This window comes from Calonectris borealis, chromosome 8 (assembly GCF_964195595.1).
Source record: "Calonectris borealis chromosome 8, bCalBor7.hap1.2, whole genome shotgun sequence".
NCBI classification, from domain to species: domain Eukaryota; kingdom Metazoa; phylum Chordata; class Aves; order Procellariiformes; family Procellariidae; genus Calonectris; species Calonectris borealis.
In genome coordinates, this window is record NC_134319.1 from 29,125,504 (window position 1) to 29,146,450 (window position 20,947).

The 20,947-nt window shown below is 41.7% G+C and overlaps 1 protein-coding gene across 2 annotated transcripts in view; it reads right to left on the reverse strand.

The window, feature by feature from the left end:
- The window catches only part of TEDC1 (tubulin epsilon and delta complex 1), a 74,935-nt gene that overhangs the window by 31,665 nt on the left and 22,323 nt on the right, over nucleotides 1-20,947 (reverse strand). For both annotated transcript variants that reach the window (XM_075156615.1, XM_075156616.1), the window contains exon 5: nucleotides 15,992-16,090. In XM_075156615.1, coding sequence (XP_075012716.1) covers nucleotides 15,992-16,090 — 99 coding nt within the window. The remainder of the gene's footprint in view (nucleotides 1-15,991; nucleotides 16,091-20,947) is intronic.

Consider the following 20,947-nt stretch of genomic DNA (forward strand, 5'->3'; position numbering starts at 1 on the left):
AAGACTGAAGTGCAAGTTTTATACTTTAACAGCCAAGATCAAGAAGTATGAGAATGGAAAAGGTACACATTTTCTTCCCCAAAGGTACCACTGATTTTGGGTGCCTAACTTGGCATACCTGAAGAGCCAAATTTTCAGGCAGTACTAAGTACTTTTAGCTGAATATATGCTCAGTTAAAGCACTTGGTATCCAGTAGGTACCAAAAATCACAATTTACTTTAGAGAAATCTCAGCCAGAGGATTTCAAAGGAAAGCACCAAATTGTATCACAGTACTGCCTGACAGCTGTTCATATTGTACTGCCAACCAGAACCCCCATGTAGCTGATGTCAAAAAAAGACCATTATTCATCTGCTTTTATTCAGGCTGTTTCTGTACACAGAACAAAGCATCGTCCATGCTCAGTTTTTTCTTTTTTTCCCCCCATATACTTGGCCCATTTTCCTATATTTTTAACAGACCACAAAGACACACAGAGAAATCAACAGGAACAAGTAATTCCTAATTCATTTTTTAAACTCATGAGAATTCAGAATTGATGCTACACTTCTGAAGAGTACCAATATCCTGGTTTCTGTATGTTTCCACACTGGATATTACTACACCATGAAGAAGTGGTAGTCATAGGAGGAGCATTTCCTTTCCTCTGTGTGTGTGTTGTGACTACTAACTTCAGCAGGGGAAGTAACCCTTTAGGTTTTACCCTCCCCCCTTTATTATCCCATCCATCCTTGCCACCTACTGTGTCCTTTCTTGACATTCTTATCCTGCATTTGGCAATGAATAGACAAAAACACTACCCTTATACAAAGCCAAAGAAATGCCTTTTTTTTTTTAAATCAGCCTGTATTGCAAACACCTACTAAGCCAAGTGGTTGGCTTTTTTCTTTCCTCCCCTTGAGGTTTAGTACTTTCTCTTCAAAATAAAGGGCTATGTAGCACAAGTTGTGCACAAGTGACGTCTTAAACCCCTGTGGGGGCTTTATCGTATGGGTTCATCTATTCTCAACTGAGTACCCCACAGGCTGCCAATCCCAAAGGCCACGTGAGGCTCCCGAGCCTCCTCTTCCCTCCCTGTCTGCTCCCTGTAAGAACAGGCGCTTGGAGGCACCTTCCTGGCGCAGACCTTCCCACAGGTGCCTGCCAGCTCCCTGCCATCTTCTTTGCCTACTGGCCTGTAAGGACCAGGTCGTTCTTAACCTAGGACTGGATGAGCAGTGACATCCAGGGCTTCCCCAGTTCTGCTTCAAGGGACAGAGCTGCATGGCTTCACCTGCACTCCCGGGGCACCATCAGATGTACATCATGACTAGGACTGGCTTGTACAGCATGCACAGCAACACAGACCCAACCTCTAAGCCCTAACAAATATAAGTGTTAAATAAAATTAGTTCTCGGCCAGAGACAGAAAAAGAAACAAAGAAGAATGGCTTCCACCATTGGAGACCCAACAGCACATAGAATTATCACAGATGTTCATGTTAGTTAAACAATGAATTTAAAAGTTATTTGATATGCAGATTAGTCTAAGCTTGCCAACTTGATATAAATACAGTTTCTCCCAGCCTAGCTCTTCTTTGACAAACCATCATAGCCTATCATGCATGCAGGTATTTTCACACATTTTAAAATATGGATTATTGACTAGAGAAACTACTAATTTAAAGTCTGCTAGAGTCTCCCTTATGTCAATTCATTTCTTTTGCTAGTCTCTTAACACAGTCCTTTAAATTAAGCGACAAACATATTTAAAAAGAACCACAAATCCAAAACCACTTGCAAAGCATGAGTAACACACTGATTTTATAACTCTATTTCCTCGGCTATTTAAAAAACAAAAAATACCTGCCAGTAAGCTGAGTTAACATTATGGGCCAATTGCACACATAGTTTAATTTTACAAGGCTATAAAAGAGCTCTACCAGTCTCCTCCCAATCTGAGCTGCATTCTCACCTCTAAAAAACGGAGTTCAGTTCAGTTTTCCAGCAACAGTTCAGTTGTGACCAAAGCCATTGCAATATATGAATTTAACTGTAGTTTGCTTCTTTAACTAGCATGAGGCTGGAGAATGCAGTGATCCTGTTTTGCTTGACTTTCTGGATGGGTTAAGCGTCTTTTTGGTGCAGCAGTGGATGCAGGACAACAGAGGTACCAGCGAGGGATCACCAGATCATCATAGCTCTGGGGCGCTTCAGGATCAGCCTTCATCAATAGCCATATTTTGGCATAAGAGAAGAGTGACCAGTCTGAAGTCCCTTTTCTGTTAGAAGCTGATAACTGATTTCTCTTTCAGATGAAAAAAACAACAGTAAAGACTCCACAAGCAAAGATGCTCTGTACTCTCTAGTGGCTACTGTTAGCTTCAAGGCACAATTCAAGGGATGGGTTATGAGTTTTAAAGCTCCTCACCTTAACATTTTTTTCCTGAGATTTAATTTGTTCCTTCAGGGCCCAATACCCCAATTAAGATCCACTAGGCTTGACCAATGACACCCTTTCAGACTCCATCACTAAAGAATGGCAGCAAGTAAGCACCTCTCACTCTGAAGTCTCCTACCACGGAAAGTTAAGAGGCAGCATGACCTGGGTATTTTGCTATGAACATGGAGACAAGACACCCCTCTCACACCACGCATGTCCCTGCACATCAGCTTCAGTTGACCCAGCTGATAAATGGGAATTTCATCATCCAGCTTACAGACACCAGATGTGATGCTGGTATAACCTTTTCCGTAGCACCATATGGGACCACAGAGCCTGCCTTGCCTCCCTGTGCTGGCCCAAAGCACGACCTGAGCCGGGGCTGCTTGCTCCCACTGCTGGGTTTGTTAGCACTTCCACCAAAAAAAAAAAATTATCCAATGCCAACTGATGACAAAGCACCTCAGCCTTGTCTCTCCAGCTTATTAATTCCAGCTGCATTGTCTCAGGTGGAATTATATTATAGTATGTCACTGTCATTATCACTGTCACAGCATTCAAATTATGTTAAGTACGGCATAAAACAAGCAAAAGCACAAAAGCAGCAGTGAAACTCAGTATCATCCTATCAGTTTTTCTGTCACTGGCAATCACAACGAAGTGTTCATATCAGTCAAGCCACATAGTGCAGTTCTTACTTCAGTGCAGTACGTATCTACTGTGTTTCACAGATACCTTCCTTTCTTACAGTGTATGAGACTAAGATATTGCTGCTACATAGTCCAACAATTTATGGAGTCCGTGATGAACCACTGCATCGTTTTTCAAGGACCAAGAACTCTACATGCTTGGTCAATAAAATGTACTAAGTAATAACTCATCCCAAAGAAATGGTGATGGCAACTCCAGAACTGCAGCTCTATTAACTCCTTTTTTTTTTTTGTATGGATAAGTTTAGCTGAAGGCAATATTAGTGACAAATTGCAGCCTGGGGAAATTTTCAGATCAAGGTAATAATGCCATGAGGTAGAATGATTTGCTTTACTGTTGCTATATAATGCTGCCAGTTCTTCCAATGGGACACTAATTGCAGCCAGAGGCCACCTTGCTTAAAAAATATCTAAAGAAATATTTTAGCACCAAAACTGTCTAGAGTAACAAAAAAATAAAGCATCCTTCCCAAGAAGGGGCACTGGGAAAGTGAAATCAGGTACAGTACAGAGTTCAACAACTAAATGATTCATGGCTGGGTGACAAGCTAGTGCTTGTCAGCTGAAGAAGCTGGTCTCATGCTAACACTGTCAGCTGCTGAGCAGAACCACGTAGGTGGGAAGGGACCTCTGGAGGTCTCTAATCCAATCTCCTGCTGAAAGCAAGGTGCTCAGGGCTCTGTCCAGCAAGTTCTGAACAACAACAATGGAGATGTTACCCCTTCTCCAGGATCTGGTTCCAGAGTTTGACCACCCTCATGGCAATTTTTTCCCCTTTTATTTGGCCAGAATTTCTCATGTTCCAACCTGTGTCTGTTGCCCCTTCTGTCCCAGTGCACCTCTGAGAAGAGCCTGGTCTGTGCTCCAGCCCCAGCCACCTCAGTGGCCTTACGACTTGCTCCTGCATGCCACTGTCCTTGGGCTGGGGAGCCCAAACCGGTCACCTAGCACTCAGTCTCACGAGCGCTGGGCAAAGGGACAGGATCCCTCCCTTTGCCCTGCCTGCTGCACTCCTGCTAACACAGCCCGGGATGCAGTCTGCCTTTGCTGCGTGGGTGCACTACTGGCTCCTGGGCAACTACTTGTCCACCTGGAACCCCAGGGGTTGGTCTTTTTTGCAAAGCTGCTTATTAAGCAGTCAGCTCCCAGCCTGTACCATTGCAAGGGGTTATTCCACCCCAGAGGCAGGCCTTTGCACTAGCCTTTACTGAGCTTCCTGAGGCTCCTCTCAGCTCATTTCTCCAGCCCACCTCAGTCCCCCTGAACAGCAGTGCTGCCCTCCAGCATTTTCACTGGTATGCCCAATTCGGTATTGTCCGCACATTTGCTGGTGGTGTGCTCCATCCCATCATTCAAGCCTTCAATAAGATGTTAAACAGTACTGGCCCAACAGCTGATCCCAGAGGAACACCACTAACAACCAGACACCAATTTGAGTTCAGTTGCCCAAACAATTTTCCAGTCACATTATCACTCACGTATCCAGCCTATCTCTAACCAACTTGGCTATAAGGATGTAAGGATTTTCCTTTAGTGATAGATAAACACAGGCACATTCTCTGTCCCTATCTGCCTTTCTCAAAGCTCTTTAATTACATGTCTCTGCCTCCTTCTGGGATGGGATACTCCACACTGCTTTGAAAGGGAACCACCAGCAGGATCTGAGGGGACTGCGGAGGTGGAAAGTGCCTGTCCCAGAGCAGGCGGAACTGAACCAGCCGCTAACAGCAGGCATCAGATGAGCGAAAGACCATCTGACGCCACAGACAGTTGCAGGGAAGGAGAAACAGAGGAGATTGTTTTGATCATATTCATTCTTTGAGATTTAAAGCAGTTTAGCTCCTGCAGAGGCTTCTTTCTTTCTTTCTGCAGCATGAGGAAGAGTCACTCCATACGTTTCTAGCCTCTCCAACCTCCCTAAATTAACTCTCCCACAGGTACCCATTCATCTCTTCTCCTGTCACCAACCACAAACTTCCACCCTGACCTACAGCTGCTTCCTGGCTCTGGATAGTCCTTGTCCGTCTTCCAGACAGGATCTGGAAGCCAAGCCCGACGCTTCTGGAGGGGGGTAAAACGTCCAGCAGCAGCACAACAGGGACAACCAGGGAAGTTAGAAGAGCAATTCCTCACCCAAGACAACTGGTCCGCTTCCTGCTCCAACAGGAGACCACACAAGGGATCCAAAGACAAGTAATTTATATTTAACTTTTTTTCAATTCTAAAATTGATTTGAATCTGCCTTATCAATATATATTATCTTGCACAATTTGATTGCTCTTGCTTCTACAGTGCCTACCTGGCCAGAGCCCTTCACTTTCTTAAGAAGGATCAGGAACCCAGCTACAAGTAGACACTGTCTAAAAGCAGCTTTGAAGCCATTTGACCTCTGTAATTCCTCCTGATTTTACACAGATGACAAGGGTTGTATCTGCTCTGCCTCATTTTTGCAAACGAGTACCTGATCCACTGTTTCCAACAGGTTTTACTAACTACTGTAGCAAACCATGTTTTATGTGATAAATGTCAGCAAATGAACTGAAAACCAATTGCCTACAGTATTTCAGAAGCAAAATGACATGGCAGCCTACCCCCTCCTTCTGTAGAGTGAATCATTAAAAAAAGGCAGGAATAAAATTCTTTGTTCCTGCCACACAGCACAGGGTGGGCAGCACATGCTGTCACTGACAGTTTCTTTGCTTTCTTAGTGCTTATTCTTTACTTGCGATGAAATGTGAGAAAGAAAAATGGTACCTGAATCACCAAAAGTTTTTTGATTTCATTTTCAAATTGTTTTCTCAGTAGTCACTCTCCTACTCTACAGGAAATATATAACAACAACCAAATCACCCCATTTGTAAGACAGTATCCACTGCTGCTCCAGTAATTGTAAGGAGAGGTTCCCATGTACACAGCCGGAAGAAACAAAATACAACAGCTTTTTCCAATTTCAATAACCTTCAATGTACCAAGCTTCAAACCAACACAGCCTTCTCCCAGAACAATAACCGTAAGTAGTAGGTATTCTGGATTTTAAAGGTGATCTAGGCAGTCCTGCTAAGAGGAACAAAACGCTTTAACGTATTGTGCTGAACATCCTCACACACAAGGAAAATGTGGGTTTCCCAGTACAGCTCATCCTCCCTGCAGGCTCTGAAACTCTACCCATCCCAGTGTAGCAGATTTCACCGTGCACGGCACCGCAGCAGGCACTCTGCTCCTGACATTACACCACCAAAAGACCAAAGTAGAGATATCTAGAGAGAAAAAATAAATCTTTCAATCAACATAACCCATGGGGGTTTAAAGCCAGTTCTTGCTCCATCGTTCAGCTTACTGGTATCAGGGCACCAAGGGGAAAGCAGTAGTCTAGGGCAGGGCAGGACTCTCAGACAGGGTCAGAATGCCAGCTCAGACCAGCCAAGTACCACTGCCGTGCTCCTGACCCTGCTCATCATACAGCAGCACAGAGGCTATATATCGTTTGAGCCTGCAGGTGACCTTCATATTAAATCCATCCTTACAGCCTCCACTCTTTCTTATTTGAACAACCACCATCAAAAATTGAGTACTCTGGATCATTCAGCTCCCTCGAGCTTTCCTGTGTGAGCCTCCAGGTCTCCTGCATTTAGGTGCTGGAGCCCCATATATAATTCAATATGTTACCAGATCTGCTCTCCTCTGCAGTATTAATACGTCAGCTCCCATGTTAGTTCTCACCAATCTGACTACCATGCATGTAAAATGTCTCAAGTGACTGTGGCTGGAACAACAACACAAAACATTAAGTAATTTAACAGGGGAAAAAAAAGCATTGGCTTTGACTGGCAGTGTTGTTCAGAGCACATGGCAGTAAGCATGTTTTACACTTCTAATGCACAATCCAGCAAGATAACTGCTAAGGTTATCTTGGAAACTGAAGCATTCAAAGTTAAAAAGTCCAGAATTCAAGCTGCCTGACCAACACTAATTTGACCATCCCATGTGTATAAGTTCTAGAATTATGTGACCAAAATATTTCCCTTCATAATCTGTCTCACCAAGGGCACAGAATGGCTGGTGCTCACTCCACAAGCTATTCCTTTTCCTTTTAAATTGCATGTTATTCTGTCTATTCTTCAGAGGGAAGCCATGGACTTATTTGCCATACATCATTCAAATCCCATTCTGAAGAGAGAATTTTTATCTTCCACATAAACAAGTTATCTTTCCTAATGACCCATGTGAGATGAGATGATAATATTATTGTCATTTTACAAATGGGAAATGAAAGCAAAGAGATGAAAGTAAAATGCTCCCATTTCTTTTGGATGCCTTAACTGAGACTTCTGAGATCCAATTTTCAAAGAATTTTAAAATTACTATAAAGCACTTCATGGATACACCTACCCAGTGCAACTCAACAACTTGCAGAGATGCCGTAGGTAGTTTTCATTGAGTTAGTGCCTGAGCCAACATAGCCACAGCACGCTGCCTCGGCTGGTCAGCTCTAGTGGAAGAAACCGGGCAGCTGGCCCAGGTTGCATCAACGCACACCACTCTACTGACTCTAGGATCCAGCCTCATACTTCAGCAGAGCAGCATGCTGCAAGGACCTACTACACCACCTGGGGTTAAATCTGACATTTCTAGATGCTGCTGCCTGCACCGCTGACATTCTTGAGGGGCTCCAAGCAGAGGTCCCACCAAGTTCAGTAGCAGCTAGGAACACTCAACATTTCCAGAAATCAGATCTCTGAGCATCAAATTGGGCACACAAAAAAATGTGAACATCCCATCAGCGGCCCACCATGGAAAGTCTAGTTTAAGTAATTTGCCACAGGAAACTTGAGACCCCAAAGGCAGAGGAGTATTGCAGCTCTCCAGGACAAAGCTCCACTGCCTCGGCTATTAAGGCTTCCTTCCTCTTCCAACAATTCTCCCACTCTTACTGCTACTTCTTCACCTTCATTCAACCACTTTCTCCACCACAGGTCTGACTCAGAAACAAGACACTGCACTCTGGATAATACAATAGTTCTAGGATAAAATATCCTAATAAACATACCTAAAGTAATACTACTGATGTTACACTGCATCATCTTACTCCAATTTAGACTACTACTTACTTTGGTTTTTTAAAAAGATACTTTTGAAAATTCGTCCTGCAGCAGCAGAGATATCCATTCCTTATCTGCAGGATCAGAATTTTGGGTCAACAGACTAACTAGCAGCAGTAGTAGGTTGTCCGCAGGACTACTGGTTGTGCACTGGACCATCGCTGGAGGGCGATGACATTTTCCTGCAGGTAGGAAATTTCTCAGAATCCCGCAAGGAACAAGACAGTGATTCAAGTCTCTAGACAGACTCATCTTCCCATTCACGGCTCCCTGTCCTAACTCTCCTCTCCAGTCTTGACCTTTCTGTCCATATTCAGCCCCTCCTGCTGCAGCCCCTCTCCAGTGTCACTCAGTCTCTTTTCACCAGATAGTCTGAATTTTTTCACATCACCAGAGCCACCTTGCCTCCCCACTGCCTTCATGCAGGCGTCTTGTCCAGGGGTCTCTTCCAGCTCCTGACTTCACTGAATGAGAGCCAGAGCAAAGAGGCTCTTCACTGTCCATCCTACCTCTTTCCTCTGCCTGTCCAGAGCACTACTTCTGCTCCCAGCCCCCAGCTCCTAACACAGTCAGTCCATGTTCCCCGTGTTCTTCAATGAATAATGTTAGACTGGCTTAGTAAAAGCAAGTTAAAGACAGGAAGAGAAGAAAACCTTTAATACTTTAAAAGGGCAAAGCATTTGCTATTTTTATGCAAAGTGCTGTGGTGAGCATAATTATGCAAATTCAAAAAAACTTGTCATAATTGACCTTTTCAAAACATATGTGTCCATGGGTCTAACATACAATTCATTGGTGAACCCTGAAATTTATTAAAGATCAGCAGTTCTAGAACTTCTTATCATTTCATCGTTAAAGAACTTATTTAAGATGCACGCAGCAGCAATCATCAGTGAAAAACAAACTTGCTTAAAAACAGGTAAAAATTTTGATGCATTGGGTTAGAAAAACCTGTACCTTTAAGAAGTTCTGCAAAAGGAAAAGAAAAACAATTGTTCTTGCTACAGAATCTATCAGCTTACTTGTTATTCTGAAAATTCAGCAATGCCAGAATCCAAAGATTCTGGTCATCTGAAGCCTTGTAAGCAGATTTAGTAAATGGTCAGGAGTCACTACTGATTCAAACTAAGTTTATTCTGGCAGTGTGTAGAGTAAGTCTAAAATCTCATTGTGTTTAGATCCTTTGGGGCTTGGCTGTCTCTTCTACCCTATTGCTCCAAGAACTGTGTCACAGACCTTTGTATTCCTTTGGGGAAGATTGTTCTCCACCTTTCCGATCTCATTCACAGCAACACAGTCTCTCCCCACCTTGAAAATTGGTTTGTGCTACAATTTTTTTATGAAGAGCTCACACAGAGCCTGGCATAACACCTAGTAAAATGAATCTCCGTGAAGATTTCTGTGGAGTCAAGACTGGCCAAGGAGGGATTTCAGACAGAACATGCACAGGAAAAAAAAAAACCAAACAATAACCCACAAAACAAAAAGACCCACATTTTCACAAATACTCACAAGCCCCAATGCAATTACTCTTGAACTTTATGCTGCATTTTTTTTTATGCAGGGTCCACTTGAGAAATTTCAAGTATTTTTTACTTTCAAGAAACTGAAAAACGATGACAAACAGGCAAAGCTGTCCTTAATTAGAATGGTAGTTACAACATGAAATACTGATCCTGTTCCATGACAGAAATGACAGAATTATGGCTTTTACCAAGGGAATGAAGCAATGAACATAAAAAAAGCTGAGGGCCAGATCAAACAGAATTAGTTGCCAGAGCATCAGAGAAGATAATGAATCTACGACAATTTATACCAATGAAGGCAGCTTGTCCTTGAAGCTCAAGGTCATTTTTTCAGAAAAGAACAAATCTTTTTTCTGGAATTTGCATGCAGTACAAGCCTTTGCTTTCTGAATTAATCTTCTGCACAGCAGCATCACGGACTATAGCATGAATGTGATTTTTTTCCATTGGTACCTACACTCTGAGAAATGTGTAGGTTCAACTGCTTCTTGTACAACAGATGGAAGGACATCATAAAATATCAGATGGTCCTGTAGCAGGCTCTTTGAAATTCAAATAAGGCTACATATCCTTCATCCCTGCCATACAAGACCATAACAGGGCTGATTACAGAAATACTATGTACTAGTACAGGTCTGTGTCAAATCAGTAATGTGACACAGTGTCAACCTTAGCAGCAGGGTTTTAACTGTTTATTTTCATTTAGTGCCTGCCTGCAGTGTCTGTCACCACCAGGAACATTCCATGAAGTCCCAAACAATCAGCACAAGGGCACCAAATATAGCCTGGCACACAGCAGCTGGAATTATCCTGCCGTAGTTATTCCATTTTCATCCAAGACGGTCAGCAACTTAGGATCCATTTCTGGCGATAATGCAATACCATAGCAATCATTCAATAACCAGCTGAATAACTTGCAATAGACAACACACTTCACTTTTGCTGCTCTGCCTTCACATACGTTCCAGGAGGCGCTGCTGTCACTCGGACAGAAATGGACCAAAAACTCTCACATGGTGTTTGTGCACTGAATATACTGGTTGATCTTACCGTTTAACATGCCTATGAAGATAAAATACTTCATCAGATTAGGAAGACTTCATGCAAGAACTGCACAAGCCCACAAGTGCATGCATATGATGCAAACTGAAGACTCAAATTTCATGCAAAGTAACTAGTAAATGCGTGCTCAACATTTTTGAAAATTCAAAGCCTATCAGTTCCTAATGCTCCCAATCTGAATGTACTTGTTCTGAAAAGAACAGAAGCTCTTTAGTGCTTTAGTGCATGAATTCAAACCACGGGCTATTACTCACAGAGAATAACCACGTTGTGTCACCCATCTGTAACAGCCATCTGGGACAGATGTTTTAAATGGAAACTGCCACAAGATTTAGGGTCCACAATCAACTTACCTTACAACTTGATCATTTACCCCTTGAATGTCCCAATAAGAAATTATGGAGTCCCATGTGACTGAAGGAAGCAATACATATACTGTACTTTGGCTTCCTTCCCTGATAGACGAACAGTCCAGAAAGCAGAGCAATGCTATGCCCATCCTATCCTATCCCATCCCACCCAATCCCTGCTGCTTGGAGAGCTAAAGCTCACCTGAATTTTTTATGGGCATGGAATTTACCATACATTATGTATGCAAAGTAAGACAGACTATTTGTTTGCTCCTATTTACTTGCTACCAAGGACCTTAGTTCCTTAAGCCAAATAAATTCCCTTTAAAACGTGTTAATGATCAACAAGTATAAATACTTTTCATAAAATTCTGAAACAAAATTGTTAGCTATTCACACCCAAGTTCTATGAACTTCTCTGCATGTCCTTCTGGCAGAGAGCTGCATTATTTATTTGCTGTCACACTCAGTAAATTGATCTACTGGCATTTAAAGGTGTCATCTTTATTCATTACAATTTCAATGATCATTCCAGCACCGCCAGCATTGTACCAATGACCTGAGTTCTGACTACAACTTTTAATCTCTGCTAATCACAAAACCTGCAAGATTGAATTCCACATATAAAGCAGTATATGAGGAGACAGAAGAAACCAAAGGACTAGGCTGCTTTGCTTCAAAGTTCATTGATCTCTATATGGTAACAATTTGATGAGAAAGTTAATTTAATGACTCTTAAGTGCAACGTACATTTTTTCGAGCTCAAGGTAAAACATCAGAATTGGTGACACTGCAATGCAGAATTAAAGTAAATGGGCTTCATAGACAAGAATGGGATTATATTATGCTCATAGCGATAAAAAACTACCCAATCGGTCACACATCACAACCACCATCCCCACAGTTGCAAGAGGAATGTGACCGCATCCTCAGAGATAGACCACACTGCCCTGGAAAGTTTGGGGCAGATGATGCTTACCCTCAGCCACATCTTCTGCATGCTCTCCCCAGTACGCTTCCAAACTATTTTAGCCGCAGTGCCAGAGACCAGAACTCCATTTCTGCCCTGAGATATTTCAGGCTGGCAAATAACAGCAGTCCCCCAGCCCCTCGCCAGTTGACTAGGGGAACCGATTAAAAATGAGCAGTACTGATACAGCTTGGAAAATGTACCAAAACACAAGACATTCAAGATGCTCTAGACTATGTTCTAGCACACTCTAAGTGATACATGCGAGAGGTTTTAAAGAAAAGACATAATGAACATCCAAGCTCCCTAGCAATGCACAAGCTGTTGCACGCTGCCGTGCTGTAATTGTCCCCCATGGGCACGCTCTAGCATGGCCTCGCAGGCAAACAGCTCCATAACCGCTGAAGCGCTTCTGCCGAGAAAATGACCACCAGCATACTTCTCATGCAACACTCTGCAAGCCAGGGAGTGCTCAAAAAGACACAACAGCATCTTGGGAAAGAAAGGACATACATGTAGAGGTCAAGAGCGAACACGAGCATGCACGTCTACTTCAACTGGAAATTGAACACCAGCTGAAATAACGTCACCTCCCATTCACTGACAGCCCTGGGCGGCACAGGAACTAGACACAGCAGTGACCTGTGCGACTCACAGCCACAACGTATATAACCACAGCCAAGTCAAACCACAGGAAAAGTTAGAATTTTGATCATGCCTCACTAGAGAAAAACATAATTAAAACTAGTACTCTTGGAAAAGTTCCAGCTCTATGAATCTGACAAAGACATTTATGATGATAAAAGAATAATAATGTCCAGTAAAATCCCTGTATATAAAAGCACTAAAAAAGAGTTTTATAGTCAGAAATCCAAGGGAAGAACATTTTAAACAAGTTAATGTGCAACTTCTATAGAAAAGGAGTAGCATGACTTTTCCATTTCATAAACTGTAGCTTAACTTCACAGCTATCTGTATCCTATCACACTTTTCCTGACAGACTAAACATGTCTTGTTTTATTACAGGTCAGAGCAACTTATCTCGCGGGATATTTTTGATGAAAATGAGCTCTAGGCTTCAAAAACAGCGCAATGTCCTTTCTGTGGTAGCTAATTTTTGACACATTGATCCACTTTGTATTTCTATCCTTTGAAGGATACCTAACATGAGAAGAAATTCGTAACACCATCCACCAACATGGATGCATTACAGTAGGACATATTGACATGCTTGCTCTTTTTATTGATCCATGCAGCAGGTTGTTATTTGAGGTAACATTAACAGAAATGTCACATTACTTAAAGAGAAAAAATTATTTCACAGTTTTTGGAAAAAACATTTGGCAGAGTGCTGCCATCTGCACCAATATTTGAAAACCAAGCCATTCAAATATGCATAATTTACTTAATCTTATCAAGATATTTGAAAATTAGAGGGTTTTTATTACGTTTTCCAAAGAAGCATCACTTTGCGTATCGAGTATTACATCCATCTGGAAAACTGACACTTGAAACAACCTTGCCTTTTCAAGTCCATACCACCTTGTTATATCGGGCTCTTCATACAAACTGAGCATATGACTTCTGGAAGCTGCTTTTGGGAAATAAGGGTAAGGGGAAACAAAAACTACAAAGATTGCTCAAATGATGTCAATAAGAATTCTAAGTCTCTCGAAAATATATATATATATATTAAAGTGTTGTGATGCTTTCCTGCAATTTTTCCTGTTTATTTTAGAATCAGGCACAAGAGAGCAGCTCAGAGGATCCCCTTTTCTTCAATAGGTTCGAGAACTTAAAGAGGTTAAGAATTTCACAGCTGATTATGCTGACAAACAACTCCAATTTTGGACCAGTCCAAGCAGTAAGTGACATAAGAAAAGAATTTCCGACACACATGCACTGGGGCTGGAGCCTGTTTGGGATTGCACCTATTAGAGCCCAGAAACTGGAGATGGAGACTGTGGCCACTCATAGTTTATTTGAAGAAAACGTCTTCTGCCACCCTGCCTCTGTCCCTCTCAGCGATCACCCTTGTTTTGAAGGGGTGTCCCTTGTTTCATGTATTTGCTGTTTAAGCTGGGAAAGGTGGCATGAAGACTCCACAGATTTTAACTAAGCAACTTAGCCACCCACTAAACCTTCTTCACTGTAGCACTTTACCTAATCACAATGTTTAAAATACAAAAAGATTCTTCCTTTCCATTTTATCCTGAGCCTCCACTGAACAGCACACCTGAAGCAGACATCCAGGAAAGGGAGCAGCGTGCAAGAAAGAAAACTCCTGGAATGACTCTTTAACAGCGCAGTCAAAACCAAATAGGCTTTATTAGAGTATCGTCATGCTTTACTGTAACAGATCAGTGACATAGTCAGTGTAAGGCTTTGGAAAAAGGTAGTTGCAAAGTCCTTCTACACAGCCTGGAAGTTTCTAGTACCAGCCCACCAGTCCTTTCTGGACATTTGCTAAGCTCTGGAAGACTATAAAGTACAAGCTTCAGAGGACTGTGCTGCTGTGTGTTCTGAGCTGCTGAGCAAACCGTAGGAGGAGGACTGTGAAGGAGAAATGAAAAAGAAATCTCAAGCTGACTTAGCCATTTGCTCTAGAAAAACAATAATTTTCCAGGAAAGTGTTCTAAACAGCTGAACCTTATCAAGAGGCTGGATGTGAACCATTCATCCAAGGAATGCTCAGTAATGAAAGATTAACATGCACTTTACTTTAGGGGTTTGAACATAAGACTATCTCCCACCTTCAAATCTACTTCTCTGAAATTCTTTGTGCACGGTATTTAGAATGCCAACTTCCGATCTTAAGGTAGCAGCAGAAAGAATACCTTCTTTGAGTAAACAGATTTGGACAGACTGCAGGAATTTGCCAAATATTGATTTTGTTAGGGCTGAGCTTAAAATCTTGTTTCAGTTTCACATAGAATGAACTTTCACAAACTTACTTCATTGTAAAACAAATGTATTATATTGTTTTAAAATAAGTGAATTGTACTACTTCAAATAATAAACTGAAACATCTATGATAATTGAGTATTTGAGAGCAGCAGAAATATATACTTAAGGGTAAAACAGTACACTAGGAAAAATTATGTTTCCCCAGGAGGCTCTGTCTGAACACTTAAGGAAACACTTTTTTACTGCGAGGATGACTGAGCATGGAGCAGGTCGCCCAGAGAAGCTGTGGAGTCTCCATCCCTGGACATACTCAAAAGCCATCTGGACATGGTCATGGGCAGCCTGAGCAGAGGGGTTGGACCAGGTAACCTCCAGAGGTCCCTTCCAACCTCAACCATTCTGTGCTTCTAAAATACTTCTCAAAATAAAGCCCCTTACTACCATCCAAAAAGGTACTCAACTTGTACAATTTCTGGAACTAATGAATGCTGGCATCAGATGTGCTTTGGCTCTCCTGGAGAGATAAATCAGATCTCTTCAGTTCTCACTGACAACCCGCTCAGGCAAGGTCACAGGCAGACTCTCTGCCTGGCTGGCCCAGATGTGGTTACTGGTAGTATACGACAACAGTCAGCCAACTATCTAGAATGTTTTATTCTACAAGCCTTCTCTTCAGTGGCACTTTCAGTCAGGTCTCTCCCCACTCCCTGTCTACCAGTTTTTACAAAACTTAGTCTAATACCTTTGTGTCTATGTTCTATCAAACACAGAAGAAACCATTTGGTGAATACAAGTTATGAGTAAGGAAACTGACAATTCAATATATAAGCCCTTATTTCTGTTGGAAACCAAGTTAAAAACATGTTACAAGGAGTGCAGTCTTCTGCTGAACAATGTTTGTGTAAAGCATACTAAGCATCCAAAAATTACAGGAGAAGCATTACCTGTTTGTAGTTCTCCGGTTGTCTAACGAGATCTGTTTCTATGACAGAAAAATGTCCAAGGGTCTGGTCCATATGGGAGCCACTAGTGAATAAATGAATCTGGAATAGATTAATTTAAAAGTCAGTACACGGACCAGATCATTAACAACATCATTAGCTACCATCTAATGGCTGCATGGATTGGAATGGTGATGTGAACCGGTGGTTGTAAGCCCATTCCCAATGGACAAATACAAATGTAACTACTACAACCAATACAACAGACCTTTTTAAAACAGCCTGCAGGAAATGATGATCATGCACCACAATCATCTCACAAAATGGTCCACCTGGTATTGTTACCAGAACCACATGCAGGAATTGCTACTGCTGCTGCCACAATAAAACTGAAAGATTTCTCTTTTCATCCTGTCTTAAAGTCTTTTTCCTTACACTACACATGCTCTTGTGCATAGCATGAAAGGAGAACCATTTACACAGATATCAGAAGTCTTAACTGAGGTAAAGGATACCCTCAGAATAATTTTTGATTTCTTTCTTTAAAGCAGAAAATGCTACCTAGTTACAGTAAGTTTCTCTTTTGCTGCTGTATATTGTCAGCTTTCACTTACTGGGACCTTGTCCCAGCTGCGCTGGCGATGGTATCATCAATTACTTGACGAAGAAGCTTCCCAAGTTAGTCAAGGGAACAATAAAAAGCAATTCCTCCTATTCAGAGCTGATCCCTTTGTTACTGTAATAACTGCAGCTGCCAAACAAGATAGCAGTGCACATTTGTCAGACAATCACTCATATTTCATTAATATTTCTGCCAGAAGACAGAGAATGTTTCCTGCTTTTCTTCCTTTATTTTAATATGAACTTTATCATACACTTGGGTATTGACAACTATTTTAAAGTTGACAGGCACTGGGTAATTATCAACCCTTCCCTGAAATTTCAGAATATTTTAGCGTTCCTTTCCCAAAACTCACTTCTGCTGACAACCATCTGTCACATGTGCAGAGCTATGTAAGTTTAAAAATAAAAGAGCACCTCCCCACACAATGTTCTTCCTTTCTACTTGCCACTCCTCTCCCTGCTGCATTCTTGCGTAACTCTGGCTGCCAAACCTTTGGGCCTCCAGCACCAGGGATGAATTTCAGCCCCTCTTCAAAAGTATATTGCAGCAGCATCACTGGCTAAAGCCCAAAACAAATACTCTGAAGCTGTAACAACAGAGGAATAAGGTGTTCCCCTGAGACCAGACTAGACAGATACTGGAATAATCCAGTATTTGTATTTTTACAATCTGTTATTGATAACCACAACATACTGAAGATGAAATAAGGCTTAAAGAGGGAAACAGTACCAAGGTAAAAGAAGCAGGTGAGAGGGTGAGAGACAGAGCACGTGTAGCTGTTACTGCGTGGCATTGGAATGGACTGAGGTGGCGGCAGGTCGGATTTAACCTTACACTAACCTTTGCATGAGAGTACAGGCGCAGCCCCCCACTGAGCACCACTTCCCGGGAGTTTCCAGTACCAATTCCTAAACGCCCTTGAGCTTAGCCACCCTGCAAGGAGATCAGCTTGTCTAATTCATCTAAGAGAAGATGAAAAGGGGGCTTGTTCATAGTACACACACACTTGCACGAGACGAAAAACTTCTACTGCACTAAAGAATGCGCTAGTGAGATCTAATGGCAAATTCACTTTAGGAAAAAACAAAGATTTTCAAACCAAATATCTCAAGACAAAAAAGATATAATTAACCAATGTAGTAATTTACAGAGTAACATGGTAGATTCCTCATGCCAAGATGCAGATGCACCTAACAATTGCAGTTTAGCTCACTCATAAATTACTGACAATGAGGTAATCACCCAGCACCAGTCTCTGCCCTCTGTTATTCAGAGATCAAGACTTTGTCCTTGTCCCTTTGCTCTTTTACTACAATATCAGATACATAGATACAACCAATCCAATCCACTGTAATACATTATGATTTTATATTGTTTATCTTAGAGGAGGCACAAGAAATCACTCTGTAGGAGGTATTTCCCAGTGCTGCTCTGCATTCTTACTGACAGAATACAACTCTTGCTCTTACAAATTCCAATGACCATTATTGTCATTTTACCATGATCTGATACTGTCAGCTATGTTAAACTCTTCTTCTATCATCAAGAATTCTATTTAATGTAATTTTATTCCTACTAACTTATATCCATAGTCCACAATCAGATGTTCAAACAAAACCTGCTTAACAAAATTCACCTCTGAACCTGATCTAACCTTCCCTTATTTCAGGTGCAATTTCTGTCCTAGTCTTTAGTGGATGGAGGATACTGAAAATACCCACAGGAAATCCATCAGTTTTGCAGAAACTCACTCGTTCCACTGTTTCTTTTCACATGCTGATTGTGGCACAGTGCATTTAACAGACCCAAAAAACTATGCCAGTTTTAAACTATACAGGTTCCTACCTGTTTTTCTGAAACTATGTAAGGCTTCTCATTCACATTTTTTAGGGCAAAGTGGTAATTCAAAGCCTAACTAAAACCAGCTGCTCTCCCCTAAGAATTCAAGAGGGATCAAAAACCAGGCAGATAGATATTCCTCTGGCACTTGACAGAAAGAGGAAGAAACAGAATAGAAGGAACCAAGAGGCATGCCTTAACATGGTAATTTATCCTTCACACTTCCATATATTTGAATGTATATCAGGTAAATATGTACCACTGAGGATTTCGAGGGAATTATAATGGTATTACTATATTATACTTTCAAAGCAGGCCAACCTGTCCATGTTAAGAAGCCATTATAATGTTATTCAACAGCTCATAGCCTCAGGCTGCAAAATTCCTCAGCAACAGAGAGGTTAAGATTTCCCTTAGGAAGTCTTCCTCCTACAGCAGGACATGTGTGCGTCTGTAAGCTTCAACATGCCTTCTGGGAGCTGAAGTCACTGAAAAGCAGCTCATCAGAAGAACTAGCAAAGAGGAACAGCCAGTCAGACGCTAACAAGCAATTCCCAACACATGACTGGCTGTAGCTCCAGGAAGGTTTCCCTCTTCAGTAACCTACACTGGTTGCTACAGAACTTCACGCCAACCAAGACAGAGTAGATAGAGGCCCCAGCAATCAGTTTCAGTTATCATTTGTGTACTTTAGAGAAAGAACAGCCATTTATTTTTGCCTCCTCATTTGTTTCCTCCTCCTATTTCCCTCCTACCTCTCCCTTACCCTTTCTTCAGGCAGTACAATACTATTTCATTAAGACATGAGTCATCACTTCTAACCTGAAAGTACGTGTCCCTGATGACCCAAGCAATTCAGAATTTTTTCCACAAAATCATAGAAACGGAAAAGACCTTTGGAGCTCTTTAGTCCTACCTACTGCTCTAACAAGGACTATCGCCAACATCAGTTTGTGGCCTTTTGTATATGAGTCTTGGAAACCTCCGAGGATGGAGACTATTCAGCGTCTCTGGTGACCTGCTCCAATGCTGCCCGTCATCCCAGAGAAGCATCTTCTAATATGCCTGAACCTTCCAAGCCATAATCAGTGGCTCCTTCCCCTTTGTCTTCTGGTACTGCTGAGAAGACCATGGATCCATCTTTGTAACTGCCATCCTTATAACTGAACTACCATCAAATAGCTGAAGGCAGCTATTAGGTGACCTCTCCCTCAGCCTCCTCTCCACCAGAGCCAACAAGCCCAACTCCCTCAACCTCTTCTTGAAGGTCATGCCCAATTTAGCTAGTCCTTGACTATCTTGGTAGCCTCTGGCTGGATCCTCTACGCACAATTCTTGCTTCCAGTAGCAATATCCATACTTAAAAAATACAGAGCGGCAAAGCAGTCATCTCCTGAATAAGAACATATTTTCCAAGTGTGATGTGTTTTTCTCAGAAAGCCCCAAATAGACAATATGGTATTTTAGAGCCCGTGTGAGTCACAGAATGAAATCTGTGGAAGTGTCGCCACTACTTGGCAAAAATTATAGCTCGTGATCAGCAGTAAATAAGACTGTTCCACAGTTGAGATACATAACCTGTTAAGTTATTAAACAGAGCGAGTAAAAGCCATAATTATCATTTTGTAGAGAAAGCCCTCTGTAAATCTGTCAGCATAATTAAAAAACATAACACTCATTAGCCTTTTGCATACTGTGTTTGTGGTTTATATGAGAAAAACAGCAGCTCATATAGAGGTCATATTGGGTCAGCTCAGTCTTCTAGCACATAGCAGACTAGTTTAAAAGTTTTAAAATTAATGCAGTAGCACTGCCAAAATTTCTCTATAAAGAGTCAGGAAATACCAATTATTGTTTATGCAGCTGTTAAATTGTATAAGTATGTTATATTTTGTGTTACCGTAAATGTTAACATTAATGTGGCACTGTAATGAAGTCCCTTCCAAAGTCACTTTTACCTTTCAATTTTCCTGCTTTTAATTCAGACTAAAATATAAATCAGAGCACTGCACTTTATTACAGCTCTGAACAGAACTCCCACAGTTGCACATAGGTATTTGAGCATGCATGTCAGTGTGTGATCACGTATGGAGGAGCTGGGCTCCAATCTATCCTCCTATGTATACATCCGTGATGGCAGCCCTCTACATACGCTGCAGAGCATAGTCTGATCATAAGAATCATAACCAGCACCGCTTATTGCTTTGAACTTAGTCCAGTGATGACTGTTGGAGAAGGCAGCAATGGCAGTTTTGGGAAACTGGATGAACAGAGAAACATTCTCCCTCCTGCTTCTTCTTCCAGATTCTGGAAATCATGGTCCAGGGAACTGCAGCATAACTAACTTGTCTCTTATATTTGTCTGACTGTAACACTCTTAACTTTAGCAAACATTTTTCCTTGGATAGCCACAGGGGAAAAAAAAGTCCAAGTTTATTTCAAAGCACAATCTCCATAGGAGGGCATCATCTCCCCTGTCAACAAGTTTAGCATGT